Here is a 10,655-nt window from a genome sequence, read left to right as displayed (position 1 = left end):
AATTCAGTGCAGAACAAACATTGGTTCCTTGACATCGAGAGTTTTTTTTCAGGCAAAATTTACATCAGTATTTGAAGAACACGAACCTGAAAATGCAATGCTGTTACTTACCATGCAATAAACTTCCTTCCTTGCTTCTTCAAAGCGCATTAAAGTGATGTCCAAGCAACTAACCCTTAGGAACTTGTACTTTCAACAATCCTATAACCCATTCAAGTAGGTGTTTCCATACTTGGCCTCTCAAAAAGTCCAATGCCTCTAGTATTCTTTTGTCCCATCAAACCTTATGGATTGTAAGGATTCATTTTCATCCATCGTTTATGTACAGCTCCTCTCTTCTTAACCTGGGTTCTCCCTGATCAGGCCTATACAACATTCTTCTTTTGTGTCCTTAAATGTCAGGAATACAACACTAAAAGAGTATTCGATGGTCTTACATGGGTGGGATGCCTATAGAAGTCCAAAAGACTGCTTCAGAAGCTTTCCTTTCTTTCATACAACTTTCATGATTTCTCATCCTTGTTTTCAATGATGTAACGACTAGAATTTGAACTCAACCCAGACAAATGAAGCTGCTTTCGCCTCTTCACAAGGTTTAAGGCTGTCTTTCTGTCATCTTTTGCCTCCTCAGAATCAGGCTGCATGCAGCAGAATCATGTAAATCTTATAAACAGAAGTTACAAAAAGGTAAAGGTCCTCCACATTGAGCACTTGAATTCCTAGAAGCTGTACCTTAATTGCTAGAGCCCTGTCGAAGCTTTCGATAGCAGTGTCAGGTTCTCCAAAATTTAACTGTGCTCTACCCAGTGTTATCCAGGCCTGAAAATGGAAAAGAATGAGCAGAACATATGGTCAGAATAATAAAAAAAAGGGTCAAACGTGCAACAAAAGTCTAACGTGGCAGCTGCACACACTCATCAATTCAGATTCCCACTCAGATTCAAGTGTGTTGATCACTGAGAAGCTCCTTTTATTCAATTACATTGACATCATTTAATAATATTGAGCATCGCTCAATGATTGTAAGGAGATAACTAATCAGATGATAAAAAATGTTCCAGCTGCTATGATTGCATCCATCATCCATGCTCTCACTCTCAGATTAAAAAGAATAGATCATTGAGAACCACCTAACAATTGATCCATAGCAATGGTTTAAATGACCAGGGAATAGGACCAAGAAAGACCCCAGTTCTGTTAAACCCGGTTTGACTGTTGGTTCAGTCCAGGTAATAGTTGGCATGGTGACAAGGAGAGGCAATACACCATGGCAGATGTGCTTAGATAACACCTAGGTGAGGCCAAGGGGTCCAAGGGAAGAAACATATTGGAGGCTTATTTGCTACATTCCAGGTGACTGGTCAACTTGGGCATCAAGGACTGCCTTGCCACCTAGGCGACAAATTGACAACTACTGTCCAGGTCAACCCTCACAACATCAGGACATTGGTTAAGTACGCACATGCCCTGTCATTTATTTATGAAATATTAGTTCACAGTTGCATTATCCTTTCGGTAAGTCAATTAATAGGTGTTAATTCTAGTAATCACTAACCAATTTATATCACATTAAATGTAGATTTAATTTCCAAGAAAGGAGATGGGAGCTTTAAAATGTTTGAAACTACTAAAAACATAATCTATTTAGGAAATATTTTAACCCTTTTGGAATAAATAAGGACCTAATTAATACCCACCAATTATGGAACTAACTAATAGCTTGCTAGAGCAGAAAAAGATTTTATTTCCTCCATTTCTAGAAAGATTCTATAGCAAGTAATGAAACCTTACTTGAAACCTGGTTCCGAAAACCCAATTTAGGTCACTGCTGGCTCACTAAAGTGACTAATACTCAAAATAATGTGAGCAGTGGCAATGTCATAAATATTCAGAATAATTCAGGACCCCTTTTTGATGAGAAATCAGAATTTGGAACATAAAAATAATTAGATTAAATGAATAAGAAGACATAAATTATGGGGCATAAACTAATGAGTCATACTATGAAATTATGGGAGAGGGTTATTGAAAGCCACTTGAGACAACAAACCACCATTGCGGAGAACCAATTTGGTTTTATGCCGGGAAGATCCATGACAGAAGCTATTTATTTAGGAGACTCATGAAAAGATTTAGAGAATTACAAAAAAAATCTCCATATGGTCTTTATTGACCCAGAAAAAAGCTTATGACAAAGTCCCTAGAGAGTTAATCTGGTAAGTATTGGAGAAGAGAAGTGTTACAAGGAAATATGTGGACATAATTAAAGATATGTATGATGGTGCGGTGACAAGTGTAAGAACTCTGGTTTAAACCCTTTGAATTAAAGATATAGATGATGGGGGTCAAGGTAGCTAATTCCCAATTACAATTGGGTTACATCAAGGATCAGCTTTAAGCCCTTATTTGTTTGTGCTTACCATGGATGATTTAACTAGAAGCATTCAAGATGATGTTCCTTGGTGTATGCTTTTTATGTTTTGGTGGATGAACTAAAGCAGGGATTAACGCCAAGTTGGAGTTATGGAGATCAACCTTGGAATCAAAAGGCTTTAAGATAAGTAGAATGGAGACGGAGTATATGGTGTGTAACTTTGGTTACACTGGGACGGATAATGAGGTGGTGAAAATTGATGAGAGGGAGATTTTGCAAAATGATTATTTTAGGTATTTGGACTCATAAATAAAGAAAGTGATATAGAGAATGATGTTTCAAAGAGAATTAAAATAGGATGGATGAAGTGGAGAAGTGTGTCTGGGGTGTTGTGTGATCAGCTTATTCCTTTAAAACTTAGATGAAAATTTTATAGGACAGTCATACAACCGGCTATGGTGTATGGTGCGGGATGTTGGGCAGTTAAGAAGCATCATATAGATAAATTTAGTATAGCGGAGATGAGGATGTTGAGATGGATAAGTTGCATTAGGAAGGAAACAAGTAAGGAGTTATCATATTAAAACTGATTTGGGATTAGCTCCAATACATGATAAGCTACGAGAAAGACGTTTGAGGTGGCATGGCCATGTTCAACGGAGGCCTTTGGATGCCCCAATACGGAAGAGTGATTTGATTCAGATTGAAGGAACTAAAAGAGCCAGGGACAGACCAAAAATGACCTTAGGAGAAGTGGTGAGGAAAGACATGCATAGCTTAGGCATTGTATCAAGTATGACCTCAAATAGAGCTGATTGGAGGACAAGGATCCATGTAGCTGACCCCATTTAGTTGGGATAAGGCTGAGTTGTTATTGAATGAAACTGGAATTTTAAAGAATGGGAAAACAGAAACAAGTTATAGGAATATAGGATTTTCTGTAATTTTAGCTAGACGGAGAATAAAACAGAAGGGGCTATAACTTGTTGAAAGCAAGGCAAACAGAGCCAAAATTCTCTGAAAGAAGCATTTGCTCCGCCTTGGTGGACAAATTCATCCCAGAAGATACAACTCTAGTGGAGTCTGAGATGATGCGATGAATAGTTGCAGGCCAAACCAGAAAAACAGAGCAGGTTATATAAACAGCCTATAAACTGATGAAAAAGAATAATAGGTAAGGACAGAAACTAAGACAGAATGATGCCAGCAGTATAAATACCAAATTTCAGGGCTAAATAGTGATATATAGAGAAGATAGGAATCAAGACAGCAATCTGAAATAGGTTCAGAAAACAGGGCCACCGCCTGGACTAGAAAGAAGAAACGAGGGGAAGAAAAGGGAAAGAATGGAGGGAAATAGAAGAGTTAAGAAAGGAATTTCCACACCTGCGTTTGGAGCGTGAAACAGTACCGAGACAAGGAAGGACATGAGATCAGTCACCCAATCTATGGTCTCCAAAGCAAGGAACCAGCAGCCATAAAAAGAAGTTCTTTCATTCAACTCTATTATGTAAATCGATAATATACATCCATATATAAGAAAAATAAGGACTCCAAACTGGATTCTAAAACAGAAACAAACTCTACCTCCTACAACTCCATCATTAGAATTCATATAATATAAAATCCCAATTACAAAATTAACCCCAAGTATGCTAAATATCCCTATGAGACCAAAACCCAGGTTTAGACCTGGTTCTTCTCGGTCTCTAGATTGGGTAAAACCGGTCCAGCCATGGAAGTGCAACTGCATTAGCTCACCCGTTCTTAAAAGAATGCAACTCTGTCAAGTTAGGTCACAAACCCAGGATGCCCTTGCAGTGACCTTGATGCTGAGGTGGCACATAACTCGAGGAAGATGGTCAAACTGCTACTCCAACCATAGGAAGAATAGACTAATCCATAACTGGAGCTGAGAACGGTCGTCGAGGCATATCCATCAATACATGAGGCAGCATCAGAAACGTTCACTCTTCTTGTTTCACCTTAGTAGTGTTCCGTCCATCATCGTATAGTATACCAGCCTTACGCTACCATGTTCTCCCTAAAAAAATGTCATAATGTGCAAGGGGGCTGACTAGGCAAGACACCTGGTAGTCAAGTGGCCTAAACTATATATTAACTCTAACTGCATCAGTCTATTCTCTAGCATTAGGCCCAAAACCCCGCACATAAATTTCCTTGAAAAGATATTTCCAGGGAAGTTTCCGCTCTTGTGTCAACAATTGTGTATGCACTGACGTAGAATTTTTCATCATGCAATAAAGTACCCTTCTGTTGGAGAAGGGGAGCTGTCTCTACTAGTTCATTGGAGAAGGGAGTACGGCTAAATAATTATGACTACTTTTGTCAAATTCCATGTCTATGATCCTAAACTACGTGGCACAATATTAAGAGTAAGAAAAGGATATCCCTTAGGAAAACCCATGAAAAAGATTATTTTATTCAATGTAGCTTCTACTGTTCTACAGATTCAGTTTAGCCAAAGGGTAGGAAATAAAGGTGGGAGAGTAAAAGTCTTTAGGATTTTCAAATATGTTGCTAATACCAAAGTTCCATTTAAATCATTCCTTTCTGTACTGCTCCATCAAACCTATGTTGGTCAGTTTCTATGAGGAGATCAGATGTTAAAGAGACTTCTAGTTGCATAATTCCTTCATACGTCAATTCATTGCTCAGAAAATTAGCAGAGATAATTTCCCTGCAGGTAGATGAAGGAAAGAATTCATTTAGCAACAACATTTGCAGCTAAGATTGCTAAGATCTTATCGGACATCTAACGGTCAAAAAACATGAGAGAGAAAAGAGTGGTCAATGGAAATAGGGAAACCAATCATTCTGGTCTTTAAGAACTTCAGACAAGAAATTAAAGAGGGTATGTGGGAGAGAAATAATATAATATTGATTCTAAGATTTTTTTTTTTTTTTGGGTATTTTGATTCTAAGATGTTGGTTGATGCAACGACAGGAAGAGATAAAATCTTGTTCTGCTGTCCGAATAATGAAGAGATAAATAAGAGAGGAAGAAGAGAAGATAGCAGCTGCAAGAGAGAGAGAGAGAGAGATTTTTATCTACACAAGGCAATTACAAAAAACTAATCCATTAAATTCAATCTCATCACAGGGTGGTGGTTACATATTTAAAAAAAAAATTCCAAAGTAAATCCAATTACTTATCTAACAAGGACTCTAGACAAACTAGCTAGACTACCTTAACTAACATAAAGACTCTTGACTCCTAATAACAAATAACTTAGACAACTCTGAACCACAATTAGCTCAGGAATAAAGTTTAAAAAAGGGCCCAGTAGCTCCCGCCATTGCGGGGTTTGGGGAGGGTCATAATGTAGCAAACTCAACCCCCCCTCCCCCGGCAGCTTTGGGGAGAGACTGTTTCCTGACTCGAACCTGCGACCACTAGGTCGCAATGGAGCAACCTTACATTTGATGTGCCTTTATAAGATATGGACACATTTATAAGAGTTTTCTCGTAAATTAGAAGTGCCGGTGCATCCAACCATCCAAGCAAATCCATATGCATACAATATACATCACTAAAAATTGTCTAACATCATTGAATCCTGGTTAAGGTTTGCCACCAAATGCCTTTGGACAGACTACTCTACCCTTGTAATGGTATGGCTAAGTATGCATGCAGCACTACATTAGCAAAATGTCTTCTTGGACTACGTATTGGCATATTGCCCACTTTCCATGAAATTATCTTTGACAGTAGTTAAGAAATATTCGCTCATCATATGAAGGTACTTCTGGGCCATTATTATCCACAGGGAATGATAAATAGCACCATCAGTAAATTCTTCTACTTGAGCATACAGCCTATGATCCACCATCAAACAGAAAGGCATTGAATGATAAATAGAACCGTCAGTAAATTGTTCTACTTGAACATACAGCCTATGATCCACCATCAAACAGAAAGTCTCTGCCTATGATCCCTCTCCATGTCAAGATAGCTATGGCCCCTATATCAACAGAGTAAGAAATGCATGATATGAGGGGCATCTTACAAGAGAAAAGGAGGAACTTGAGCATAACCCATAGATGGAAAGAAAATTATCCATGTTGAAATGGAAGTATGAAAATTCATCCCACTACTGACCCAAGTTAGGAGTAACCCCCCAACTGAATGGGGTTTTGGATTTTGGGAGCCCGTTATGGTGAGTTTCCACAAAATTAACTTCAGAAGAAGTGCCAACTATTTCATAGTAATAACTGATGCCCATGCTTTGCCCATGCCTTCAGGAGTGAAGAAGCATCTCTGAGAGTAGCTAATAGGAACAAACTCCCCCTTCAATAAGAATCCTATCCCAGCAGATGCTTTTCACGCCTTTCAAAAGCATGAGCTAAGCACATGCAGGAATTGGAATGAGCAAGAGAATCTTCCCCCTTATTATGACAATGAAATCAAAGTCTAACCACCCTTCATTTATCTCTATAAATCTCACTTCCTACAGTCTCTGCTCCCATCCAATAACAATAGTAAAAATTTATTTCTTAATATGTAAATAAGTTTTGCGGTAGGAAAAACTTAAAATTTAAAATATCTAACTAATTTCTTATTTAACTAGTTCTATACAGGAATAATTGCCCTGTGCACAACCATTTCAAATGCCTATTACTTCTGGCATCAAAGTCAAACTTCCAAAGCCATCAATTTGTCCTATGATCCATTGATCTTTTTTAATCAAATCGGTCTTCACCGACGTATTTTTTCGACTAGAAGACCGAGAGCTAACTATCGAGAATTTGGGTTATTCATTATGTTGGTAAGAGCATTGAGTTTCTCTTTCCAAGGAAATAAGAATCTATTTCTAGATAGGAATGATATAGGATAAAAAGCTCCCTAGATGCAAAATCATTCAAGAACCTATGGAGTTCAAAAGAAGTGTACAACTTTAAATAGAACAAAGCTTTGACTTTATCTGGTTATTTGACATCCAGATGACCTTTCAGTGTTGAATTAGAGTATCAAATAATGTGGCAGTTCACAGTTCATTTATATCATTTTTTGGTTGAAATCATGTACTAATTCATGCAAAAAATCTCAGCAAGTTTCAAGCCCAAATGCTCCCATGCATCCATAAAAGAACAAAACACACTGCATAAGTTCAGAAAAGAAAACAACAGGAAGATATGAAATAAGTAAGCCGATGACATATGATGATGGGAATATCTAGCTTGGCAGGCATGGGTGGGTCCATAAAAAGAGGACCTTACATCCATCTCACTGGTCAATTTCCAGACCAAAACAAGAAAGGTAAGTGGTTAAAAAGCGAAAGTATTGGAGCTTGGACTCAATTTTTAGAAAATTCAGTTTCTTATTTGGGGGCTGAAATTTACTAATGAAATGGGTGTGGTGTACCCTATCACATGGGCCTCACAATATTTTCCACTAGGAAATTTTTAGGCAGAGATAAATGAAACCAACCATGGTGTCATCTAAAGAAACCCAATGATGAGTTAAAACATGTGAAATATGAGTTATAGTGCAATATTAACAAACCTCGGCCCATGAGGGTTCCAATTCAGTGGCCCCTGCAAAATAGGATTGGTGAATAAAATCATCATGACTGAAATATAATACTGGAGATAATAGAATGTACACAAACAGATATTACGTGAGATTCCAACTTAGAGAATCTAAAACATTGTTATTGTTTTTAGCTCAGGAATTGTAGGCTGTGCAATGGTTATCAAAATGAACTGAATAACAAATGAAATTTATAATGACATTATATTTTCATTCTCTACGGTTAAAACAGAAGTAATGAAGGATGGCTTGGTATTAAAGAACACGGTGCATGAATTCCCCTATAAACAATCTAACAGGAAATAATAAAACAGAAAAATAAAACTATCTTGCCATTTGTGAACTCTTAACAGGCCATAAAGGAAATAGTTTCTTTCTTTAAGAACAAAAGGGAACAATGGGAATGAAGACTGGACCGCACGTGTTGCTGCCTTTAAAGAACTCCAAGCATCTCCAATCTCAAGCAAAACTTGGGCTTTTTGTTCATGTAAAACTGCTCTTTTAGGCATCAGAGTAAGGGCAGCCTCCCACTTCCCAAGTGCTTCCTGGAATCTTCCCTCCTTCAAATATAAAATGTAACATAAGAATGAGAAATTATACCTAGCAGAAAATAAAATGGATCAATGAATTGCAGAATCTTCTACCATGTAATGCCCCTATGCTAAATGTAGCAGACATGATTGTTACTCATTCAAGAACTAATTTTGAATTTCTTGAGCATAACAAGATAGGGCTAATAGTTATCTGGGCATAGAAGTGCATAGGAAAAAAGATTAGCTTTTATCATGGGCGGTTATAATGGGGTCAAAGCATAACCTTAAGATTCAGGAAATATCCAGCTTACATAAGCAATTCATATCATCAGAACAGCAGGGCATTGATCAAATTAAGAAAGCAATTATTGAAGAAACAGAGAAAAATTGAAGAGCCCTTTTTGGCGATTATTGCAACAATTAAGAATTTTATGTATACCCAGTACAAGATTGATTCAAAAGACACGTCTTCAACAACATAAAGTAACACAGTTATGGAACTAAAGAAGGCATAAACAAGAGAAAAGAGAAGGGAAGAAAGATTGGGTACCTCTGCCAGTTTATTTCCTTCGGACTGGAAGGACTCTGCGAGTTTTAATTCTGAGTTGAGGGACTCAGAAGGTTGGTTTTCTTGGTCAGGGTGATGATTCTGAGGACCATTATCGGCTTCTTTCCGTTCGTTCGTGCGATCTTCGTCTTGATCGAAAGGGAGATTTGGATAGAGAGATATGGTTGGGTGAGGACGCTTGTTGCCGCTTTTCTTATTCCATGTTATTTTCATCTTAATTTGCTTCTCCGTTACTCTCTCTTCCGCTTCTTCTCTGCCACTAACAAATAAGTATGTCTGGCTTTCTATCTGGTTGCCGCTGCGAGAATCGGCGTCTCTGTTATGAAGCCTGACGGATTCGGACCTTCCGGTAGAACTTGCCTTCTGGTAGGTAAGCTCAGATTACGAACTGGAATGCTCTAAAACCAGATTGGTCCAACCGGTAAATCTATAGCTTTCCGAGTTTGGGCTAGGGGTGCAACTTATTGGGTCCAATTTTGAGCTACTACTACCCGAGCTATGTGTTGAGAAGTCATCGACTAGCCAACCTTGAGCAGGGATTTAAGAATCGGGAATCGACCGTGATTGATCCCAAATTTCACCGATTCGATACGACCAATTCACACCCCAAAACCTAAGAAATTCTCTATTTTTGGATCTGGGATTGATTCTAGGGTTCTTAAGCATCAATTCCGATCTGATTTGGATCGGAATCCCCAATGACCAATTCTATATCCGATTTTGTGTTTTAAAATTCTGACCTTGAGGGCCCAACACAACTCTAGTTTGAACAAATGAGTTTGTACCTAGGTCAATATTAAGAGAGTCTAAACAAGCTCAACTATTTTTTTTGGGTGCAAGTATCGGCATGGTTGATCAAACCATTGGGAGTATGGGAGGGGGTAACACTGTCAAATAATTGAAAACCAAAATCAAAATTAGATCTGTATTGAATAACTAAAATTGAGTCGAATAGAATTTGGTTGCAATACAAAAATTGGTGGATAGAATCGATGTAGGACTTGGTTACTTTCCGGTACCAGCATAGGAACCAACAATTAGAACCGAACCGAATTTATGTACCGTCATTATATTAGGGTGTATTACTATTATATAATACTATATATTATAATATATATTTAGTACGAGTATCAATTTTCAGGACTTGGTCCTTTTATAATTTCTCTTCGATATTCTCTATTAAATATTATTTTATGGTGATGCAAGGAATCAATACCTCATAACTCACTGCAGTCCAAATCCTTTCAGAATCCTTGCTCATATCTTGGCTAATCATGCTAGAATATCTAAAAATAGGTCTAATGTAGATAATTTTCTTCTTAGCTTCTAATATAGTTATTTCTTTTCCTATAAAAAAATCTTTAATTTTTAATTGACAAACCCCATACCCCCTCAACAGATTTGGACCTCTTTTTCTTTCTTTTTATTTTGTGAGCTGGATTAGTTTGCACCGGGCTGGCCTGGACTGGGCCCATTTTGTCTTGACTGGCCCCTTTTAATAATAGTGTACTACTGGGCCTGGGCACATTTAAACAAACAATCCAATTGATTTTTTCAAAAAACCAAGCCCAAATCCATTTAAAACCAACTTTAGGTTGATAGACCCGTATAAGCATCTTTCACCTT

At 37.7% G+C, this 10,655-nt stretch overlaps 1 protein-coding gene across 1 annotated transcript; it reads right to left on the bottom strand.

The window, feature by feature from the left end:
• Nucleotides 1-210: 210 nt before the first annotated feature.
• LOC122649031 (tetratricopeptide repeat protein 33) lies at nucleotides 211-9,457 on the bottom strand. Its single transcript, XM_043842377.1, has 5 exons — nucleotides 9,012-9,457; nucleotides 8,350-8,488; nucleotides 7,902-7,933; nucleotides 733-819; nucleotides 211-638 (listed from the first exon to the last, which is right to left on the bottom strand). The coding sequence occupies exons 1-5, from the start codon at nucleotides 9,240-9,242 to the stop codon at nucleotides 504-506; spliced, it is 624 nt and encodes a 207-aa protein (XP_043698312.1). The 5' UTR covers nucleotides 9,243-9,457; the 3' UTR covers nucleotides 211-503.
• Between the last annotated feature and the right edge of the window lie 1,198 nt (nucleotides 9,458-10,655).

The sequence above is a fragment of the Telopea speciosissima genome, chromosome 1 (assembly GCF_018873765.1).
Source record: "Telopea speciosissima isolate NSW1024214 ecotype Mountain lineage chromosome 1, Tspe_v1, whole genome shotgun sequence".
Lineage (NCBI taxonomy): Eukaryota > Viridiplantae > Streptophyta > Magnoliopsida > Proteales > Proteaceae > Telopea > Telopea speciosissima.
This window is presented reverse-complemented; position numbering and strand designations above follow the sequence as displayed.

Coding starts and splice junctions, on each gene's coding strand:
- LOC122649031 (XM_043842377.1), bottom strand. CDS start 9,242: ATGAAAATAACATGGAATAAGAAAAGCGGCAACAAGCGTCCTCACCCA. Junction 8,489..9,011: donor AAGGAAATAAACTGGCAGAG/GTACCCAATCTT, acceptor TTATATTTGAAG/GAGGGAAGATTCCAGGAAGC. Junction 639..732: donor ACAGGGCTCTAGCAATTAAG/GTACAGCTTCTA, acceptor TGCTGCATGCAG/CCTGATTCTGAGGAGGCAAA.